General features: G+C 34.2%; 1 protein-coding gene across 1 annotated transcript; it reads right to left on the bottom strand.

Annotated features, from left to right (window-relative positions):
* Window positions 1-9006: 9006 nt before the first annotated feature.
* Window positions 9007-22198, bottom strand: LOC139493985 (emerin homolog 1-like). The gene is made up of 6 exons (XM_071282157.1): window positions 21913-22198; window positions 18519-18642; window positions 14726-14824; window positions 14168-14195; window positions 10648-10794; window positions 9007-9655 (listed from the first exon to the last, which is right to left on the bottom strand). The coding sequence occupies exons 1-6, from the start codon at window positions 22168-22170 to the stop codon at window positions 9451-9453; spliced, it is 861 nt and encodes a 286-aa protein (XP_071138258.1). The 5' UTR covers window positions 22171-22198; the 3' UTR covers window positions 9007-9450.
* Between the last annotated feature and the right edge of the window lie 3227 nt (window positions 22199-25425).

The raw sequence follows: 25425 nt of genomic DNA, 5'->3' as shown, positions 1-25425 counted from the left end.
GAAGGATTGCTTGGCTGATTACAACTTAAAGATCTGTTGCATATTTATTGACGACATTATCATTTTTGGAAAGACATTCGAAGCTAGAGCACTTAGAGAATTTACAGCTGGTATTTCAACGCATCAGAGAGGTCAACCTGAAGCTGAGTCCAAGCAAGAGGATGGAGTAGAGATTGGTCAAGACAAGACGGACAGAGTAGTCAACTGGCCTAAACCAACAACACCAGAGGATGCGTAGATTTTTAGGTTTCGTAGGATACTACAGGAGATTTATAAAGGACTTCAGCAAGATCAGTAGGCCATTGACAAATCTTATTCCTACACTACATAAGAACAAGAGAAAAGTCAAGAGTAAGAAGGACTGGATATGGAATGAGGATCAGGATAAGGCGTTTCAGACTTTAAAGGACCATCTTGTTTCCGCACCTGTACTTGGTTTTGCTGATAGTCAGCTTCCATACGAGATACACACTGATGCGTCTGGGGAAGCACTTGGAGCAGTTCTGTACCAGGAGCAGGAAGGCCTGAAACGTGTCATTAGCTATGCCAGTCGTGGTTTGAACAAGGCAGAGAAGAACTATCCGCCACATAAGAGGGAATTCCTTGCACTCAAGTGGGCCATCTGTGACAAGTTCAAAGACTATCTTTACGGCCAACAGTTCACAGTCATCACTGACAACAATCCAGTAACATATGTTTTGACCACCACAAAGTTGGATGCAACAGGACATCGTTGGTTGGCAGCACTTGCAGCATTCAACTTTGACATACAGTATAGACCAGGACGAAACAATGCAGATGCAGATACTCTTAGTCGTCTACCTATTAGCATTGAAGGGGTTCAAGCCATCTGTAATTCCATGGTTTCGAGGTCCCATATTGAAAACCTGACGCTCAACCCAGAGTTAGTATTGGATGACCACGACCCAAGAGGAACAGGTACCGGCAACCTTATTGACTGGGAAAAGGTTCAACATTTAGATCCCGACATACACCGTATAATTGAATACATCAGAGAAAACAAGAATCCATCACGTAAAGAGGTTGGACCAAACCCTTTACTCAAGCAGTATAACCACCTGAAGTTAATACGATGGAGTACTACATCGAGCAACATTTATAGATGAAGAAGAAAGATATCAGTTAGTATTGCCTATAGCACATGTACCAACTGTAATTCAAGCTATCCACAACGACATGGGTCATCCTGGTAAAGATAGGACCGTATCTTTGATTAAAGACCGTTTCTACTGGCCAGGAATGTACAATGATATTGTAACTTGGATTTCAGAGTGTGGTAGATGCATCAGAAGGAAGACTCCAACCACTCAGCGAGCACCTTTAGTGAACATCACAACTAGTTCTCCACTAGAACTGGTCTGCATGGACTTCTTGACGCTGGAACCATCTAGAGGAGGGCATCAACACTTGTTAGTGATAACAGATCATTTTACCAGATTTGCTATGGCCATTCCAACAAGAAACCAGTTAGCCAAGACTATAGCTGAAGCATTCTATAATGGTATCCGGTCGTTCCGGCTCCAAACCGATCCGGCCCCAAGTCAATCCGGCCCAAAGTCGAAATATGAATAATCTATATTCACTATATGGAGGAATTTGTGACAAATTTGAACAGAATAAACGGAATTTGCAAATAGTGTCGATGATGGATGACAACAGGTTAGCGAAGTATTGAAGTACCAGTTAAAGAACTATTTTGAATCGATACGAAACTGAGTGTTATTGTGTCTATTTGTACTGCAGCTCCAACATATTATAAAATGTGAAGATATTTTCAATGTTGACTTTGAATGTCATGCCGATTTTTATTTTATTTACTTCTCATACAGAGTAGCTAAATAAATATTTACAGTCCAATGGAACCGTAAAAATTTAACTTATCATAATGTCTTGTTTAACCAAATCATTAGTCATAATTGGGCCGGACCGACGTGGGACGGATCGACGTGGGGTCGGATCGATTCGAAAGCTTCTATAATCACTTTATTCTCCACTACGGGATACCAGAGAGAATACATTCTGACCAAGGAGCCAACTTCGAGAGTAAAGTGATTAAAGAACAGTGTAACATCACTGGCATGAAGAAATCGAGAACTACCAGCTACCATGCAATGGGCAATGTAATGTGTGAACGGTTTAACAGAACACTACTGGAAAGGTTAGGATCCTTGGAACCACACAAGAAAGCTGTTTGGAAAGATTATGTTGTTCACGCCTATAACTGTACGCGTCATGACAGCACTGGACAGACACCTTATCTGCTTATGTTTGGTAGAAATCCAAGATGGCCAATTGATGTGGTATTTGGCTTAAGAGAGAATGAGAAGGAACCAAGCTCAAAATACATCAAAGAGTTGCGACACAGGATTACTCAGGAACACGAACTAGCCACTGCAGCAGCGGATAATGCAAGGACCAAACAAGGGAAGGCTTATAACACGAAAGTTAGAGGTGGTACAATTAAACCAGCAAACAGAGTGCTGGTGAAGATAGTCGCCTTCAAAGAAGGAAAACACAAATTGACTGACAGATGGGAGCATGACCCCTATCATGTCATCAGTCAACCCAATAGCGACATACCAGTATTTTCGGTGAAAAGGGAAAATGGTGAAGGAAGAATTAGAACTCTTCACAGGAACTTGCTTCTTCCTATAGGATTTATTAGTGACACACTAACACCTGATCCAAGGTTAACCCGAAAAAGACCAACACCTGCCAAGAGGAGACAAAAACAGAAGGAACCGACCACCAGGAATGACTTCTCAGAGGATACAACATCTGATGAGGAATCAAACTGGGGATATGTCATCAGAGAGGAACAAGGAGACAGTGATTCAACCATCATTGAAAATTTACTCCAAGTTCAAGCTGATGAGTTACAGAATACAGAGACAGGAAAGGACGCCCAATCTTCAGAAGACACAATTAGTGTTGATGAGGACCTGATTTCTGAAGATGAAAGAAGCGCTTCGCAAGATGAAATTGTTCAAGAGGATACACTTGATGAGGATACTTCTCAAACAGATACAGATGATGAAGATGAACCGGTCCCTATACGTCGTTCAGCCAGAGAGCGGAGACCACCACTCCGGTTTACCACTGGTGAATTCGATATATCAAAGTCTGCAATCACCACCATGTCTGATTGGGAAAAGAAGATCCAGTGTTTGAAATCTATATCAGACCAGACAACTTTACTCCAAGATTTACAGACAGAGGCAGGTCGAACCATTCTGGACATTTTGAAGTCATCTACCAATGCTTCTACGTTGCAGGAAATGCCGAGACGTCATTTTCCGGCTGGGGGAGTATGTGGTAGAGTGTAATTTTGCATATTTTTGTAAATGTAAATTTGTATATATTGATTAGATATATATTTGGAATAAAATGATTTTCATACTATTGATATTATTAGTTACAAATTGAATGGTATTTAATTTGTAGTCTTAATACTGTTAAACTGACCAGTGTACCTGTTTGTCTATGTTACCTTGATTTCTATATTTAGAATCTTAATTAAGGCTATATTTCTTATGGATAGTGATTTTGGTCACATGTTCTTTTTGGAGGGAAATTTCTATTGTTCTGGACACTCTCATTTCAACTGCCATACTGAGCAGATATATTTCACAATTCTGGAGTTTGCAAATTGTCTTATATAAATTGTTATAGTTATTGCTGAATCTTTTGGGAATCCCTATTACTACTTTACAGGTTAATATTTGATGTAGCCAATACACATATGAAGTCTTGTGACCTTCAAATAATCACTTGAGGGTCTTTATACGAGACAACTGATTACTAAGACCTTCAATAAAGAATCCATACATATTTACAACCGAGTCTTTATGATGTCCATTTCCACCCGGTTTCAATTGCATTTCGGACTATGCCAGAGCACAGGCTAAATGAGAAGTTGAATTGGACACTTTGTCAGAATGGGTCAAATCAATCAGGTCTCTTATAAAACGTCGAATAAATAAGTTGAAAAATTGTGTGAATGGTCGACCAGTCTGATTTACATTTGTAAGAAACAAAAAAGCTGTGAAATGACTACCATCTCTTTACTGTGAATATGTTGTTGAACCTGCGTATGAAGCTTCAAATAATATTGTCATAGTATGTAAATCGTATTACTACGAGTGTCTTGTAAAAGAAATAGAAATAAATGAGCAATCTGGTACTCCCACATACAAAAACATATCATTTGTCAAGGATAAAATTTTGGTCAATAGTAAATCCTTCATGGCTTCATGGAAAGCAAATGCGAGGACTGACCTTTTTTTAATGGGATACCTTAGCTTCTCAAAATTCCGAACAAACTTTGGCACCTCATCTGCATATGTTTTACAAAGATCTTATCCATTAGATTGACAAACAGTATGTCCGCATTGAAAGAGGGTCTTCAGAAATAATGTGAAACTTTACTCGTGTAGTGGTATTAACCATATATTGATTCTGTAAAGAACTTCTGGAAATTTTACATCTCTATATTTGTCTGAAATTAATTTTATCATAACATTTACTATTCGAGACTTTATAAATAAATGCGGAGCAAAAAAATGATGAACCAGTTATGTCAAACATCTTGTCCTTTTTCTAAAAATAAATTATCAGATGATACCAAGACCTTGTTGATTAATATTCTGCACCAACTTCACAAACAAAACATGATGGATCTGTTAGTATACATTCTAGGTACTTACGTGTTTGTCATCTTATTTACGTGTTTTAGAGTTCTTTTATTTGATTTTGAAGTTATTAACCATCACTGATTATTCCCTTTTTGGTAATATTTTATTTTTTGTACGGCTGGGTACTTATGCATCTTGCCAATTTCTGCTGTGCAGGTGCTCACTTTTTTGTATTCTTATCATTCATTTTGTATGTGCTTTGTCGATTTGCCATTTTGTTTTTCTTTGTAGACATATTTGCTTGTTTTTGTAGTAGTGATGTCAGCAAGTACTCAAGTATTGGAGTAGTTATGGTAGTACTGAGTATTGAATATCAAAATGATACTTCACTAATTGGTTTCATGTTAGAATAGTGCAGTCTTTTTTATATAAAATTAATCTACTCGAGAACCTCTTTCCAAAAATTGAATATACATCACTGATTAATTCTACTTGTTACTAAAATACATTTTGTTTCCGATTGCTTGTGCTAAATTGTCATTTAAAATAGCTAAGAAAATATGTGGGCTGTACCTGGTGTTGAAGATATATTTCCAGACGAGTACTTGAGCATCACTTGATAAATCGATTGAGTACTTGATTAGCAACTTTTCAACAAGTTGATATCCCTATAGCTATTTCATAGTGATTCTGAATATAACACAATGTTGACTGTTGTACCCCTATTTTTGACATTTTTTCCTCAGATGTCTGCTTGTTTTGTTCAAACATTGTTGTCAATATAATGGAGTTGTATGCGACTGTCATACAAGTGAGAGGTTTAACTAGCTATAAAACCAGGTTAAATCCACATTTTCTACACAAGGAAATGCCTATACCAAGTCAGGAATATGACAGTTGTTTTCTTCCATTTGTTAGATGTGTTTGAGCTTTTGCCATTTGATAAAGGACTTTCCAAATTTAAATTTTCCTCTTCTTACATGTAACCATTATCCATAAATGCTATTGGGCGCAAACCCCTTGTAATGTTATAAATCTATAATAGGAAATCCTTTCCTGCACAAATTTGGATCAAAAGACCTTAACACTAGGCATGATTACCTAAAATGTTTCAAAATATATCAAAATAAGATTGCTATCCAATAGAAAGTGTCTGATACATGTATCTTGAAATTGACCCAAGAGGTGGTGACCTAAGAACCTATATTAATCTCCCTCTTAGTAAATGCTATAAAATATCCAAGTAAAACTAAATGTTTTTATATCTTAAAATATTTGACTAAGCATCCATAAACAATTTTAAAAAGTTTCAATCAATCTATAGTAACTATTACCCTGAACTTAGACATAAGGCCAAAAACAAAAGTATGTGTGTTTACTGTACCCTACCTACCCTAAAGTCGCCATTTTTGATTAAGCAGTGTTAAAGTCACAATGTTGCTCCCATAGACTCAATGTAAAAAAAATAAAAAACAAGAATGTGTCCATAGTACACAGATGTCCCACTTGCACTTTCATTTTCTATATTCAGTGGACTGTGAAATTGGGATATTTGGCATTAAAATTAAGTTTCAAGTTGTTTGGACTTCAACTTCATCAAAAACTACCTCAACCAAAAACTTTAACCTGAAGCTGGACAAATGGAAGGATGAACAGACGGATGCACAGACCAGAAAACATAATGCCCCTCCACTATCGTAGGTGGACCATGAAAATCTCTACCTACCCTGGTTTTTTTCAGCATGTGACAGTAAACACACATACTTTTTTGTTTGGCCTTATGACCCAAAAATTGTTAGGGATTTTCCTCTAAGTATATGTGACCGTATGTATCTAGTGTTGCTATCAGATATAAAATACTTAAAGATTTCTGAAACCAAACTTACAGCTTCTTAGCATAGGGTATAATTTTTAGCTTACAGGGCAAATATAAAACATAACATTGGTTTTATAGTGGTCTTTATATACATTAAAATGTTAGTTAGTGCTATGAAATAGCAAAGCAAAGTACTTCAAAAACAATATAGACTACAATATAAGCACATCACAGTAATTGTTCTTGTTACTATAACATTACAATCATAACATTTTAAATCAGTTGTAATCATAGCAATAAATAGTATTTTAAAAAGTTGACATGCAAGTCAATATATAGTCTTGTACTCAGGAAGTGAAAGTTGCCTGAATATAAGATTCATAATCCAGAGCTCCAGATAAGAATTCACAAATTGGGTTTTTTACCCACCATTTTCTTATATAATTGGGTGATAAAGTTTTTTGATTGCATTATCAATTCCAATTCACCCCTCATGTTAATATCAAATTGGGTTTTTCACCACCAAGCTCCTTAATGTATTGGGTTTTTTCATCAACACAATATTGAATATTTAGGCAATATCAACCCCGGATTTTTTTTCCATCTTAAATATGTTTCTTTCTTTGTTTAGCTGTTTTATTTGGTTTAATTTTAGGGTTAGGGTTATTTGCTAGCTGTTTTATTTGGTTTATTGACTGAGAAGCAATTGTAGGTTTAGTTTGTGTTCCATTTCAAACCTTCTGCCAGTTTTGTATTTTCTCATATAAACTGTAAAAAAATGGATATGTGTATTCACAGGCACTCGTCTTATACCTTTATATAATAAATTCTGAGACCAGTGCCTGTGTGTGTATTCATTAATTAACCGTAAAATGAAAAAAAATAGTATATAAACTCTAATTATACTTGAATGTTTATGTTTTATTCCAATTTTCATAAATCTGGGTTTAGTTGTCTTTTATTAGAACTTTTGGTTTCTGATGCTTTATCATGTCATAATTGATTTGGCCTTTCACTTTTTCCAACTGATTTCGTTTTTGAGGAAACCCTGCTTTTATTAGCAATGTTCTCGTTAAGGTACGCACACACGCCCGTGTGTTCGATGGACGCTTCCTTCAAACACTGGCTGAGTCTTGTTATCATCATAACTTTCCCTAAGCTTTTCAAAAGAAGCAGAAAACATGCTTCTATTCAATATTTTTACCGGACATTCACTTTTGTTTTAATTCAATGTATGCTATGATAAATCCCGAGCAATGCGAAAAAATATGACTTCATGACACACGCTAGTTGGATAAACGCAAAGAAGATCGAAATGTTTTCAAAAACAAGTGTACCTATTGAGCAACGGAAAACTCTAACAGGGACCCATTTCAGATACTTGATGCAGGGATCTATTTTTAGAACGAAAGGAAATTTCCAATTATAAATATTATAAAAATAGTTTACGAGACGACTGTAAACAGATAAGGGTAAATAACGCAAAGGGTAGCCAATAAAAGGGTTAAGAACTCATGGTTTTGGAATATAATTGGGTTTTCCTTTGAATTAATTGGGTTATTGAACCCTGCAATGGGCAATTGCATTGGGGTTTTTATTATTTGTATTGCGTGATCACGCAAATACGCAGCTTATCTGGAGCTCTGATAATCAGTCTATCAGGAAAAAAACAATTACTGAACTGTTTATTTAATACATGATGAAAACTTGATTTTGATTTTTATATTAGTATGCAACACCATTTCTGTTATAATCCTGATGATGTTAATTTAATGGTCTATCCACTATAAACTATAAACTCATATAGTATGAAATTCAAAACAGTGTAGCTGTGGCCATTGATTGACCCATCAAAATCATCCATTGACTGGGACAATTTACGTGAACGTTTGTCTGTAACAACCACTGTTCATGACGTACCTACGATAGACATTTAAACTCTGAAGTCAACAAAGGTTTCTTAACGCCTTTAATTATAAAATAATTCGAAAAATTAATCAGGAATAACCTTTGTGTTTTGATTTATATAATTGATATAAATCAAAATATGGTGTTATTTCTGATTAATTTTTCGAATTACTTTATTTAGGTGTTGAGAACCTTTGGTGACCCTATAGTTTAAGTGTCTTTAAAAAGTACATAGTGAGCATTGGTCGTTACATACAAACGTTCACCTAAATTGTCCCAGTCAATGAATGATTTTAATGTGTTAATCAATGGCCACAGCTACACTGTTTTGAATTTCATACTATATATGGATCACATTTACTTGCATTGATATAAATGGGCCAAATCACAAGTACTTATAAATGGAAATCAGAATTTATGACGAAAAAATTATTTTGTCTAGTTTTGGATTTTTTAATTTGTTAAGTTTGCTTTTAGCATTACACAAAATGTTTACTTTACAGCCAGAAAATTTACTCCTTTTTGACACTGTTTAGGATATAAAAAGTTTGAAGGCAATAAAAATTAATAATGGATAGGAAGCAGGGTTTCAAATGATTTTTTTAACCATTAATAAATTTTTATTTCTCAATCTTATTGTTTCATTTATGGTTGTTTTTTTCTTTATCCTTTAGCAATAAAGTTAAATAAAGAATTATTGGTATTCAAATGTATGAATACTGACTAGAAGATTGTGGAACATAATTTTAAACTAACTATTTAAAAAAACAATCTTTTTGACCAAAATTTTATATTTGTGTGAAGTAGAAATATTTCATATTCTAATACTGCTATTGAAAGGTAGCATGCTAGCCTCTCCAATAAAAAATCTTTCGGTTTGATATAATGAGCTATTATGGCAAGGCAACCTTGCAATAATGAACTCAAAGCCGTCACATACCATTAAAAATTTATCACTGACACAATTATTATGCAAATTACAATGCACACAATGTCCTTTAACATTGATCAACAGGATAACTACATATACATTTTAAATAATGTCACCATCCACAATGTTATATTTACAGATCAAGTTCCTTCCGTAATGGACTTCGGTATCTTGTCATCAGCTGATGGTTCCATGTTCACAATAACAAGGTAAACAAAGAAAGCAACCAATAGAAGAATAACCAGCTTGACCCAGATTGGTAATCCACCACCAGATTTCTCTTCTGTTGTGGATGTGGTCTCTGAAGATGCTGGAGGCGATGATCGTTCTGGCTTGCCTCTTGTTCTATAAAAAAAACCCAGGGTGATTGTTTAAACATGAAATATGCTGTAACTTGACAAATATTCTTTTATAATAAGGTATCACAACAAAATGACTCAAAGCAATTTGCATTTTACTGAAGGAGAGTTGCATTTATAAACAGAGGTAACCACATTTTAAACAAGTGAAACTGCGAGCTACTGCTCACTGATGATACCCCCGCTGCAAGTGGATAATATTAATTGTGTAAAAAATGCAAGTGTTCAGTAAACAGGAAGTTGTCGAGTGATGAATCTGAAAACACATCACACTGTATAGCTGACTTATATTAACCCTTAAACCAAATTTCAGAAATCCTTGTATTGTAGTTCCTGAGAAAAATGTGACGAAAAATTTTCAACTTGGCTATCATGTGTAAAATCAAACAAGTTTTTCGGTAAACAGGAAGTTGTTGAGTGATGAATCTGAAAACGCATCACACGGTATAGCTGACTTATATCAAGCCTGAAACCAAATTTCAGAAATCCTGGTAGTGTAGTTCCTGAGAAAAATGTGACGAAAAATATTCATGGGACGGACGGACTGACTGACTGATGGACTGATGGAAGGACAAACAGAGGTAAAACAGTATACCCCCCCTTTTTTTCAAAGCGGGGGTATAATTATATTTGGAAATAAGACTACTCTTATAAGCCATATTGTCATCTGATAAATTCATACTCATTATAAGGTACACAGATTTCTCTGCTTTCAAAATCTTACTTTTTGAACCTGTCCTGGTTTTCTTACTACAGATGATAATCTGCATGCCTATAAGAGCACACATGACCATTTTTCCAGATTTTCATGGATAAAAATTGTGTATAAGTCTCATAACATTTAGTTGAGGCAAACTTAAGATAGGGAACAGACTAATTTCGGATGTACAGTAATTTCAGTGATACATTATTCTTTATTTTATATGCGTGTCCTTTCATTGTCTTGTTACACATTATCATGCTCCTTAAATTATGTACCTAGCAGTCAGTGGACGCCTGGTCAATACAGGATTCTCTGTTATTTTCTGTTCTACTGGTTCCTCAACAGGTTCATCAACTGGTTCTTCTCTTTGAATTCTTCTTGGTGGAGGACGTCTCCTTGGTGATCTTGGCTTAACAGGTGGTCTAAAATTATTCATGTTGGAAAGAAGTTAAAACAGCTTAGACAGTATTTAAAATAGCTGATGCATGAACTCATATATATAGAACCTGATTGTCTTTTAACACTTTGAAAACAGCAGTGATTTTCTTGTTGTTACTTGAATGAGTTGATGTCAGATATTTCATTTCCCCAAATTGTGGAATATTTGTCTTCCCAGCCTTGAGGTCAGTGTTTTCCCCCAGAGTTTTCACTTTAGTAAAGACTTTGTAGGAGAATAGTTTTTGCCATACCCTTTCAGATTCCAATGTTTTCATTGGTATTTGATTTTATAGTATATGTGCAGCCAGTGATATAGTTTGTCTTAAATTAACGGAGAATAAAGGCTTTTTCCCCTGGAGAAAAATCCCAATTAGAAAAAAGAATTGCTTAAAATTATTCCCAAAAAGACAACAATTTTCCCAAACAGTGCAGTCTCAGTAGTAATTGTGCATGAATACAAATTGAAAAACACTCATCTAAACATTTTTCATGCCTAAAATGACTATATGTGTTCAGATTTGAGGGTCTATTTATGTATCATCACTGATCATGCTGATCAATTTTAGAAAATAAGTTACAACTACAAATATTTCTTTTGAAGTGTACATGTATAAAGCCCCAATATTCCTTTCAAACTTTTAATACCCTTTCTTTAATATTAAATGGCAAACTGGTTTTTCCCCACTGATATTGACAATTGAAATATTACCTTAACATAGAACAGCAAAATGATTCCAATTTGGGCTGTATGTTGTGCAAAGGTAAAAGCTTTCATAGCAGACCATTTTAAGACCAATATATATTAATTGCAGTTAAAAAAGCAGAAAAACGTAAAATTGAGAATGGAAATGGGGAATGTGTCAAAGAGACAACAACCCGACCAAATAAACTAGAGGCTCTAAAGAGCCTGTGTCGCTCACCTTGGTCTATGTGCATATTAAACAAAGGACACAAATGGATTCATGACAAAATTGTATTTTGGTGATTGTGATGTGTTTGAAGTTCTTACTTTACTGAATGATTTTGCTTCTTACAATTATATCTATAATGAACTTTGCCCATTAGTAACAGAGAACTATATTTGGTAAAAATTTACATAAATTTACCAAATTAATGAAAATTGATAAAAATTGACTATAAAGGGCAATAACTCCTTAAGGGGTCAATTGACCATTTAGGTCATGTTGACTTATTTGTAGATCTTACTTTGCTGAACATTATTGCTGTTTACAGTTTATCGCTATCTATAATAGTATTCAAGATAACCAAAAACAGCAAAATTTCTTTAAAAATTACCAATTGGAGGGCAGCAACCCAACAACCAGTTGTCCAATTCATCTGAAAAATTCAGGGCAGATAGATATTGACTTGATTAACAATTTAACTTCTTGTCAGATTTGCTCTAGATGCTTTGGTTTCATAGTTATAAGCCAGAAACTGCATTTTACCCCTATGTTCTATTTTTAGCCGTGGCGGCCATCTTGGTTGAATGGCCAGGTCATCGGACACATTTTTCAAACTAGATACCCCAAAGATGATTGTGGCCTAGTTGTTTCAGTGGAGATTTTGTAAAAGATTACTTAGATTTATGAAAAATGGTTAAAAATTGACTATAAAGGGCAATAACTCCTAAAGGGGTCAACTGACCATTTTGGTCATGTTGACTTATTTGTAGATCTTACTTTGCTGAACATTATTGCTGTTTACAATTTATCTCTATCTATAATAATATTCAAGATAATAACAAAAAACAGCAAAATTTCCTCAAAATTACCAATTCAGGGGCAGCAACCCAACAACCGATTGACCGATTCATCTGAAAATTTCAGGGCAGATAGATCTTGACCTGATAAACATTTATATGCCCATGTCAGATTTCCTCAAAATGCTTTGATTTTTGAGTTATAAGCCAAAAACTGCATTTTACCCCTATGTTCTATTTTTAGCGGTGGCGGCCATCTTGGTTGGTTGACCAGGTCACGCCACACATTTTTTAAACAAGAGACCCCAAAGATGATTGTGGCCAAGTTTGAATTAATTTGGCCCAGTAGTTTCAGAGGAGAAGCTTTTTGTAAAAGATTACTTTAATTTACGAAAAATGGTTAAAAATTGACTATAAAGGGCAATAACTCCTAAAGGGGTCAACTGACCATTTTGGTCATGTTGACTTATTTGTAGATCTTACTTTGCTGAACATTATTGCTGTTTACAGTTTATCTCTATCTATAATAATATTCAAGATAATAACCAAAAACAGCAAAATTTCCTCAAAATTACCAATTCAGGGGCAGCAACCCAACAACCCATTGACCGATTCATCTGAAAATTTCAGGGAAGATAGATCTTGACCTGATAAACATTTTTATCCCATGTCAGATTTCCTCAAAATGCTTTGGTTTTTGAGTTATAAGCCAAAAACTGCATTTTACCCCTATGTTCTATTTTTAGCGGTGGCGGCCATCTTGGTTGGTTGACCAGGTCACGCCACACATTTTTTAAACTAGATACCCCAAAGATGATTGTGGCCAAGTTTGAATTAATTTGGCCCAGTAGTTTCAGAGGAGAAGATTTTTGTAAAAGATAACTTTAATTTACGAAAAATGGTTAAAAATTGACTATAAAGGGCAATAACTCCTAAAGGGGTCAACTGACCATTTTGGTCATGTTGACTTATTTGTAGATCTTACTTTGCTGAACATTATTGCTGTTTACAGTTTATCTCTATCTATAATAATATTCAAGATAATAACCAAAAACAGCAAAATTTCCTCAAAATTACCAATTCAGGGGCAGCAACCCAACAACCGATTGACCGATTCATCTGAAAATTTCAGGGCAGATAGATCTTGACCTGATAAACATTTTTACCCCATGTCAGATTTGCTCTAAATGCTTTGGTTTTTGAGTTATAAGCCAAAAACTGCATTTTACCCCTATGTTCTATTTTTAGCCGTGGCGGCCATCTTGGTTGGTTGACCGGGTCACGCCACACATTTTTTAAACTAGATACCCCAATGATGATTGTGGCCAAGTTTGGTTTGATTTGGCCCAGTAGTTTCAGAGGAGAAGATTTTTGTAAAAGTTAACGACGACGACGACGACGGACGACGGACGACGGACGACGGACGACGGACGCCGGACGCCAAGTGATGAGAAAAGCTCACTTGGCCCTTCGGGCCAGGTGAGCTAAAAACAACAGCAGATTAAAATACATTTATACATATTATTTTTTAGTTCTGACATGTAAATTGAGATTTTCTGTGAATACTAATATTAGGCAATCATCTTTGTCAACTTGAAGAGTAAGTTTTGCCATGAACAATGATTTCCATATTTACACTTTATAAAGTTACTTACTGTTTCTCTTCATCATCAGGTACTTCCTCTATAAAAATAAAAATAAATCTGCTGCATTACATTTTCACATAGAGGCACAAACATACAGTGCATACTAAATATATGTATTATGTATTACCATCACAAAACTTGATTAATAACGGACCTTTGTATGACTTTAAAATGTCTATTTTGTTTGTTTGTTTTTATAAAAAAAATTCGGTTTGCTGTCTCATTGATCTGTACATATTTGTCTTCAGCAGAGAGTAATAGAAAAGTGTCTATGCAATACATGTATGTCAAGGGTTAAATTGTCCCTAGTCAAGAAAATCATTAATTAAACAGTGACTATCATAGGTCTGCTATCAATATCAAAGTATCTACATAACAACAAAATGTTCAAGATATAATATAAACAAGTACATGTCCAAAGTACAGGGATGCCCCGACCCGCACTATAATTTTCTATGTTCAGTGGATCATGAAATTAGGGTCAAAACTCTAATTTGGAATTAAAATCAGAAAGATCATATAACTTCAACTTCATAATGCCCTAGGTGGGGCATACTAAGTACTTACCATACTTCTGTTGAAATAATTTAGGTGAGACTTTTATAGCATCCCCTGAATTCTGCCTCAGTTTCACTAATTTCTTTTCATATACTCTTCTTGTTGTAGCTGTAATGGGTTGTAAATGATATAATGTAAAAGGTTGTTAATCATAAAGCTATAAAGGATTTTTTCACAATGGCATTATGATTAATTAATGTTGAAATAAATAGAAATAGAAATAAACCAGATGCTACGCAGGGCGCAGCTTTATACAACCACAGAGGTTGAACCCTGAACGGTTGGGGCAAGTATGGACACAACATTCAAGCTGGATTCAGCTCTAAATTTGGATTGTGATTAAATAGTTGACACAGCATAGGTTTGGGACCCAGAATGAATGTGGTCTAATGAACTTAAAATATTTTTTTGCCTCTGAGCAATTCACTATGCTGTTGAATATGAATCCTCTCAAAAAAATGTTTGAAGAAATTATCTTTTTATTTATGAAATCTGAAATGAGAAAAATTTAACCCCCCCCCCCCCATTTTTTTTCACATCCCCCTTTCCCTTTTTCAAAACTGATCTCAATTCAAATTTCTAATGGAGTTAGCAACAATTACTACTCATTTAAATACATCATAAAATATTAAAATGTAACAAAAGGTGCTTGTTATCACTGAATGGTAAAGATTGTTTTAATTTATCAGTTGGTAGTAAAAGTGAATATACATTGTATATTATATAAAACAATGATTTAAGTTGATTCAACTACTATTCTGGACAAAGAAAGATAACTCCAATCAATTGAAAATTTCTTGCTATTGCACAATATTGTGCAATTAGATATTTCTTGTTATTGTGCAATACTGTGCAATTGAAAATATTTGCTATTGCACAATACTGTGCAATTGAAGATTTCTTGCTATTGCCCAATACTGTGCAATTGAAAATTTCTTGCTATTGCACAATACTGTACAATTGAAGATTTCTTGCTTTTGCTGAATACTGTGCAATTGAAAATTTCTTGCTATTGCACAATACTTAATATAATAATTTTGGATCCTGATTTGAACCAACTTGAAAACTGGTCCAATAATCAAAAATCTAAGTACATATTTAGATTCAGCATATCAAAAAAGCCCAAGAATTCAATTTTTGTTAAAATCAAACTTAGTTTAATTTTGGACTCTTTGGACCTTAATGTAGACCAATTTGAAAACGGGACCAAAAATTAAGAATCTACATACACAGTTAGATTTGGCATATCAAAGAACCCCGATTATTCAATTTTTGATGAAATCAAACAATGTTCAATTTTGGACCCTTTGGGCCCCTTTTTCCTAAACTGTTGGGACCAAAACTCCCAAAATCAAACCCAACCTTCCTTTTATGGTCATAAACCTTGTGTTTAAATTTCATAGATTTCTATCTACTTATACTAAAGTTATGGTGCGAAAACCAAGAATAATGCTTACTTGGGCCCCTTTTTGGCCCCTAATTCCTAAACTGTTCAGACCTCAACTCCCAAAATCAATCCCAACCTTCTTTTGTGGTCATAAACCTTGTGTTTAAATTTCATTGATTTCTATTTACTTATACTAAAGTTATTGGGCGAAAACCAAGAATTAGGAGATAACGGTATTGTATTTTAAGCTCCGACGGCATCATTTGGGGATTTGATGGTCGCAAATTAAGTTTACTGGCGACGCGTTAGCGGAGACAGTAAACGGGTATTTGCTTCCATCAAATCCCAAATTGATGCCGTCTGAGATTAAAATACAATATTGTTATCTCCATTCTAATGAAACTGACAGAAAACAATGTTAAAACATGTATTTAAAATCTGTCATATCCCGTCTATGCTTGCGCGTACGTCCCATAGCATCAATTGTCAATTGATGCCATGTAAGAAAGTGACGGTTATCAAATCAAAATGAACGATACAAACGTTGTTGCATTAGAATAATGCTTATTTGGGCCCTTTTTTGGCCCCTAATTCCTAAACTGTTTGAACTAAAACTCCCAAAATCAATCCCAACCTTCCTTTTGTGGTCATAAACCTTGTGTCAAAATTTCATAGATTTCTATTTACTTAAACTAAAGTTATAGTGCGAAAACCAAGAAAATGCTTTTTGGGCCCTTTTTGGCCCCTAATTCCTAAAATGTTGGGACCAAAACTCCCAAAATCAATCCCAACCTTCCTTTTGTGGTCATAAACCTTGTGTTAAAATTTCATAGATTTCTTTTCACTTTTACTAAAGTTAGAGTGCAAAAACTAAAAAGTATTCGGACGCCGACGACGACGCCAACGTGATACCAATATACGACCAAAAAATTTTCAATTTTTGCGGTCTTATAAAAATAGTATATACAGTGTAAGAATTCATGTTGAGTATAAAATCTGCCATTAAGCATTGTTAAGGGACATTCTGGGAATTTTTTTCCCCAAAAATCTACATGAACAAATTATAAATGAATTCCATCAAAACAATGTTAAATTTATGTGCATTCCAGGCTGTGTCCTGTACTTACATGTATGTACAGTACTAGAAGTACTTGTTATATATGCACATTCACTCTGCATGTGCTAAGTCAGGTGCCTGTCTTAAGTCAGGAGCCTGTAATTCAGTGATTGTCTTTTGTTGATGTGTTATATATATTTGTTTTTCAGTATTTGTACATTAATTAGGCCTTTAGTTTTCTGGTTTAAATTGTTTTACATAGATCTGTCATTTCAGGCTTTTTATAACTGACTGTGCAGTATGGTCTTTGCTCATTTTTGAAGGCTGATGAGATCTCTAGTTGTTTATTTCTGTGTCATTCTCTTGTGAAGAGTTGTCTCATGGATTCCTGTGTATTCAATTTCCATTGCTTAGAACATTTTTCTAAGGGCTGTTCCATAAAAATATACTAAGGACTCAGGAAAGGCACTTTAATATACAGCTGCGCCATGAGCGCAAAATATGCCTGTCACATTTTTTTAAGAATAAAGTTCAATTACTTCTCAATATCATGTCAGAAATTTTTGAAAAACTAAAGGGAAGATATCTTAGTTGTCAGATGTAAACCAGTCACCAAAGTTTAAAGAAAATGGTTCAAAGCAGTTTAAAGGTATTGTCTGAAAACTTGAAAATCACCCCTTTTTTATGAATAAAATCCAATAACTGGGAAGTGTAAAATCTAAAATTTATAAAAACTGAAAGGGAGTGTACATCAATGGAAATAAACTATTCTCCAAAGTTTTATGAGAACTGCTTCAAAGCATTTTTGAGTTATTGTCCAAAAATTGGAAAATCCCACAATTTTTTAATGAATAAAACCCCACAACTCAGAAGAGTAAAAACTCAAATTTATAAAAAAAACAAAGGAAGCTCACATCAATAGATATGAACAATTCAAATAAGTTTTATGCAAATTGGTTGAAGCATTTTTAGTTCATGTCTGACCATGGTTTACCATAATAGCCTAGGTCACGTAAACAGGGGTATAAAACAACTAAGGGTGGGTGTTCAGTAAAGTGAAAGCCCAAGTGAAATTCTAAATTGCCACTATAGGGTCCCCTGGGGTTACCTTATTTCTAAATGTTCCTCAATTCCATTCTCAATTTCACTGGGTGTTAAATGGAACAGCCCTGATGTTAGTTCCTATTTATCTTCAACCAACTCTATCAAAATCTGTTTAGAGACCTGAAGAGATTTGCCACTGTTTAATGGTTAAATCGGTCTCTTTTTTTAAATAATTATACATAATTAACAGTATCACATTTTTCAGTTTTGACAACTAGTATTTTATGGTACATGTATATCATGTATATACTTACTTCCAATAGGCCCAGGTGTAAAACCTAAAGAGCGCAGTTCATTTGCTAACTCCTTATCTGTCAAATCTTCAGCATTAATAGTCATGGCTTCCTTGGTCTCTTTTTGTGCTTCTTCAAAAGAAACCTGAAGAAGAACCCATTCAGTATAACTAAATTTTAAGTAACATAATGTGAAACTGAAAGCTTTTTTATAATATATACGTAAACATTTTACATAATATGATATATAATATTATGTATAACGCAATCTACATGTAGTTAGTACTCAATGGTATGAACAGTGTCTCTGGGAATGTGTACATTGACAGCTGCTTGCATTATTTACCTTGTTGTAAATGGTTAAAAGCAAGGATCCGGACATTGTAAATTTTCACAAAATTTCTGTCATTTTGAGATAACTTTAAAGTTGGTGCCCCTTTCAGCAGTCAGGGGACTTACTTAAATAAGTGATTTTCTAAATCACTGATTCAAGTAACATTATTTCCATAAAGGTTGGGAGTTAGAGTTGTCTTTCTTTAATAATCACCTATTTAAGTAGTACAAATTAATCACTAGAAGAAGTGATTTAATTTTATTGTAGCTTTAAATATAGAATACTAATGATCCAGGGAGTAATTATGTTTCTAAACTTATCAGAACCAACATCTGTGTTGTCTAGGATGACCAGGTCATTTCAGGTGATGACCTTGTACTGAATCTAGGATAATGACATAAAAATCACTTATTTAAGTATCAGACCTCAATTTCCTTCCCAAAAATCACTTCTTTAAGTATCATTCTTTTAATAACCCCCACTAATTTCAACACCCCCGAACAGTGAAATTTTTATCGCGAACAGTAGAATTTTATTACATAATCTGAAAGATGAAACCTTGAACTTCACAGGAAAAATACTCCCACTGCTGGGAAAAATCTTTTAAGAAAGTATCAGTTCATTATGTTAAGCCATTATTATAGCATTTTTTCAACTAAAATAGAATTTTCAGCTAAATGATAGCATCAAAGGCATAAACCTTGCTACTTAAAAGGAGCAAAAAGTTCAATTTTTTTTAATTTTATTAATTAAAAGATATTATTTAAACCTATGTGTTTAAAATTTTGAAAAAACTACAAAATCCCAATTTGTGACAAAACCTCAAATTTGCTACTCAAATTTATAAGTGATTTGAAAATCACTTATTTGAGTAAATCCCCTGACTGTTCAGTCTGCACCAAAAACTTTTTCAACTACTAGTCCGAAGACCAATATTCTGACATTTTTTTGATTGGTCCAAACAAAGTTTTGCAAACACTTACTAGTCCGAATATAATTTTACTAGTCTGGGGCATCGGACTAGTGGCTAACCGTGCAGACTGCCCTTTTCAAAAAATGATTGTCAAAATCACATAATTGAGTATGCTCATACATTTGTACTTGTAGCCTCAACAAACTTGTTTAACTGTTGCGATCCTACAATTTTCTTAAAATCGTTCAAGAGCAATTAAGGGAAGGCAACAGTTAACTAGAGGCTCTCAAGAGCCCGTGTCGCTTACCTATTACTGTTTTACTGATGCCGGCCATCCTGGTTGGTAGCCGGGGTCATTAGACATTTTTTTTTAAATAGATACCCTAGTAATGGTTGTGGTCAAGCTTGGTTAAATTTGGCCCATAGTTTTAGAAAAGAAGATTTTTGTACAAGTTGTAAAAATGACGAAAAGTTGTTCAATATTTACAATAAAGGACAATAACTCCTTAAGGGGTTCTCTGACAATTTTGGTGATGTTGACTTATTTGTAGATCTTACTGTGCTGAACATTATTGCTGTTTACAGTTTATCTCTATCTATAATAGCATTCAAGATAATAACCAAAAACTGCAAAATTTCCTTAAAATTACCAATTTTAGAGCAGCAACCCCACAATGGGTTGTAGGATTCATCTGAAAATTTGTGAGGGGATAGATCTTATTCTGATGGATATTAAAATCTTGAAAGATTTGCCCTAAATGTCTTAGTTTCAAAGATATAAAGCAAAAACTGCATTTTACCACTATGTTCTAATTTTAGCCATGTCAGCCATTTTATTTGGAAGGTGGGGGTCACTGGACACATTTTTTAAACTATATACCACAATTATGATTGTGGCTTAGTTAGTTTAAATTTGGCAAATTAGTTTTAGAGAAGAAGATTTTTGTACAAGTTACAAAAAATGACAAAAAAAGTTGTTAAAATTGAATATAAAGGGCAATAACTCCTAAAGTGGTCAACTGACCATTTTGGTCATGTTGACTTATTTGTAGATCTTACTTTGCTGAACATTATTGCTGTTTACAGTTTATCTCTATCTATAATAATATTCAAGATAATAACCAAAAACAGCAAAATTTCCTTAAAATTACCATTTCAGTGGCAGCAACCCAACAACGGAATGTCTGATTCATCTGAAAATTTCAGGGCAGATAGATCTTGATCTGATGAACAATTTTACCCCTATGTCAGATTTGCTCTAAATGCTTTGGTTTTTGAGTTATAAGCCAAAAACTGCATTTTACCCCTATGTTCTATTTTTAGCAATGGCAGCCATCTTGGTTGGTTGGGCGGGGCACCGGACACATTTTTTAAACTAAATACCCCAATGATGATTGTGGCCAAGTTTGGTTAAATTTGGCCCAGTAGTTTCAGAGAAGATTTTTGTAAAAGTTAACGCAGGACGATGATGACGACGGACGCCAAGTGATGAGAAAAGCTCACTTGGCCTTTCGGCCAGGTGAGCTAAAAACAAGTTCCAAAATGGCGATTAAGAAAACTGATCTCAATGAAATGACCGAAATTATTTCTGCAAAAATATAAAATTTGACCCAAATCCTAATCTGTCCTTTAGGAAAAATGGATTTCAGAATCGCTCATGTCTGGCATCTTTGACCGTTTCCTGATGCTTGGTTGAAAGGGAAGCTGCGTTTTCAAGATACACAGAATATTAAAGTTGGAAACTTACATAAAAGAAGAAATAAAATAGCATTACTTGCACTTCATTAACAAAGATTAAATATCATCATTGTAGATTATTATGATTAAATATGGAAACAACATACTGTATGTTATAAACTAAATGAGTACAAAGCGCTTTCCTGGATTTATCAGAAACTCTTGGAACCGAACATTAAAAAGCCAAGGACGTAGTCTATACGAACTGAAAAAGATGAAGAGCTACATGTAGCGTATATGCCCAATAAGGACCTAAAAATAGCTAAGGAAATATTCATCAGAATCAATTTCGCCTGAATGGCTTAGCCTTTAGGAAGTAAAACTAAAAGTAAATTTGTTTTTGAATGCAGTTAACTTTTTGATCACTTACAATTTAGGTTTGGGCCATTAACATGATTAACTAAAGCATATTAACATTTATCAACGTGTACCGTTTCAGACTCAACGTCAGAATTATTGGAATTTATGTCGTCTTCACTTTCGGTTTCCTCAACCTCCTGTTCAGAACTCCCTTCAACGAACTCTTCTTCGAAAATACTAGGATCGTTTAATTGACTAATGTGTTGCTCATACAGGTCAACCAAAACCTGTTTTTTAGACGTAGAAGGTGGCAATTTCACGTTAAAACGTATAAGTTCTTCTTTCAGTTTTGCTTTTGTCAATTTGCTGGGATCTGTAAAAATGGGCATTTTGATTGGCTATTGTCTGTGTTGTAAAGATGGCGGGAAATCTAACAAATTCCGTTTTATCTTACGGCTAATATGATTGGCTTAAAAAGTACGTCTAAAGTTTAACATAACATCAAAAAAGAATTAAGAACAATCAAGAACATTAATAAAAAGTAACATAACGCCGAACTCGAAGTATCAATCTGTCAACAATACCAAATAGCCCAAATGATAACAAACCATAATTAAGGTACGACTAGAGACAACCGCTGGTTACCATACTATCTCACTTCATGAAAGCAAGGATTTTTATAGTCCTTGATGAAACCAGAGACATATATGTGTATATATGTCTCTGATGAAACCCTTCAAAGTATAGCGACTATAAACACTATAAATATTAAAGGCAACAGTAGTATACCGCTGTTCAAAACTCGTAAATCTATGGACAAAAATCAAAAGGCACTGGCTACGGTTACATGGAAATGTAACAATAATAAAAATATTATTGTAACATTGGGGACTAAATGCCGGAATGCATGGTTGGATAAGGAACCGATTAATTACGAATGTAACAAAAAAATAATTATCATGAGGCTACGGTTACATTGCGTTATTGTTACATAAAAAACAGCAATGTTCGATGGGACTAGTAGTATCTGAGACTATGTACTGTGTTATAGTAGTCTAAGGTAGTATGTACTAAATAATAAAAGTTGAAGACATTATCTTATATTTACAATACATACAAGTATAACATACAATTTGTCCAGATTTTTTTTAGTACGTCCTCCATGGATTCTGAAATCGGACTCGGACATCTCTTAAACTGAGTTTTACTATGCGTAGTGTTGTGCGTTTTTTCTACATTGGCTAGAGGTATAGGGGAGGGTTAAGATCTCATAAACATGTTTAACCCCGCCGCCATTTTGCGCCTTTCTCAAGTCAGGAGCCTTTGCATGGCCTTTGCTAGTCTTGTATGATTTTTTAATGTTATTTTCTTGTGTATAATTCGGAGTTTAGTATGACGTCCATTATCACTGAACGTAGTATACATATTTGTTTAGGGGCCAGCTGAAGGACGCCTCCGACGGGTGCGGGAGTTTCTCGCTACATTAAAGATCCATTGGTGACCTTCGGCTGTTGTCTGCTCTATGTTCGGGTTGTTGTCGCTTTGACACATTCCCCATTTCCATTCTCAATTTTATACATGTATACAGAAGTTCACAGTGTTAGTTCGAATTCACAGTTAGCAGACTTTGCTTTTGATGTATCAATTTTTGGTAAGTGCGTTTGTATAGTTGTATGCAATTTGTGTCTTGATATTGTTTCAGTTTCGTTTCAAACGCATCCCATTCAAGTTTTAAATTTTTCACCCAAACAAAATTGGTAATAGGAATTCTCTTCATCTTTTGTCCAAAGTATAATGACAGTAATACGAGTAGGTGTGCAGTTAAATACTTAAAAGTGAACAGTTTTCTCAGCCCGAGTTTTCAACAATAAACCATTGAACTTTATTTTTCGCCTTTGGCACTACTAATTTGAAGTAGTATCTTTTTAAAAGAACATCAAATCCATTAATACCTAAAACTATTTAAACACCATTTGTTGAATAATAATATTCATTATTTATTATTATAACAAGTATTATTTAGTAGACATGAATGAATTAAGCAACACACCTATATAGAAGATTTAAGTTTAATAAATCTAGCGTACATTGCTGTTTTTCATATAACAATAACGCAATGTAACCATAGCCTCAATAATTATTGTTACATTCGTAATTAATTGGTTCCTTACCCAACTTTGCATTCCGGCAATTAGTCTCCAATGTAACAATAATATTTTTATTATTGTTACATTTCCATGTAACCGTAGCCAGTGCCAAAACAAAATCGGAGTAACAAACTAAAACTGAGGGAAACGCATTAAATATAAAAGAACAACGACACAACATTAAAATGTAACACACACACTGAGACAACTATAACACATGTGTTATAGTAGTCTCAGACACACAGCAACGGATTAAGCATTACACAAAATCCCATGAGAATAACCAATATAACATCAAAACCAAATACATGAATTTGGGATATAAAAGTACCGTGACACGTCTTATAGTAATGTGAATTCACACTCAAAACTTATAAACGCCTGTGAATGCTCAAAACAGCATTTTTGAGAGATTTTGGAAACAAATTAAACATTTATCACAAAAATATTTAAGAAAATCGTAATACAAACCCAAAATTAGTTTGCATTGAAGTATTGTCTGGCTCAAGTTTCGGCAATACGTTATTATAGTATATAAAGAATAGCTACCAACAGTTAAAACACCGAATGAAACTTGAGCAACGAAAAAAGACGGCACATAATTTGGAAAGCAGTAAAAATGTGCAATTATATCAATCTGATGAAAATTCAGATCTATTGACTCCCTCTTTTAACTATGTGTAAAAGACAAAGTGAACAGCAAGTTCTTAGTGTTATAAGATTGTTACAACAGACATTGATTATTTATGACTCAAAGTTTTGAACACTAGTGGATTTATTGACTAGCTATTAGTAGAGTATAACCGCTTAAAATGAAGGGAAAAAGGGACAACACTGCCAAAGGTTTTACGAAGTCTAATGAATTCGATTGAAATCGGCAGTTTTATCATTATTATTAGGCCATGCAGTAAGCTTTTAGAATCGACAGATATATACTGAAGGAGGAATCCTTACAACTTAGTACGCCTGTAGCTCTTGTTGTTGAAATGTGTAAGAAAGTTTTCACCAGACTAAGTTTTGAATTCAACTGTTAATATATCATGGCTTTTTTTTCGAAATTTCAATTCAACATGAACAGTGACTAAATCGGAGGACGAGAAACGCCAACTACTTTTATTTTTAAAGAACTATTTTAGCTACATATCATATATATATAATGCGGTCTATAACGACTGTTTTTTCAAATGTATTGATAAGTTTGTATGTTTGTTTAATATAAAAAAGAACATGTGGTATGATTGCCAGTGAGACATTCAAGTCTATTTAAGTTTGTATAGGCGCAGACTCCAGTCATTAAACAAGAATGTTTGGATGCCCCACTCGCACTATCATTTTGTATGTTCAGTGGAGCGTGAAATTGGGGTCCAAACTCTAATTTGGCATTAAAACCAAACGGGTTTCTTATAGGCCGTCGCCCATAGGTCGACTTTTCACCATCTTTTTAAAATGGATAATTAACAATAGGAAATGAAAAAAATATCTCTTTTATCAAAAATC

This window comes from Mytilus edulis, chromosome 1 (genome assembly GCF_963676685.1).
Source record: "Mytilus edulis chromosome 1, xbMytEdul2.2, whole genome shotgun sequence".
Taxonomy (NCBI): Eukaryota; Metazoa; Mollusca; class Bivalvia; order Mytilida; family Mytilidae; genus Mytilus; species Mytilus edulis.
The sequence above is the reverse complement of the archived record's forward strand: the minus strand, read 5'-3'. Positions and strand labels throughout refer to the sequence as shown.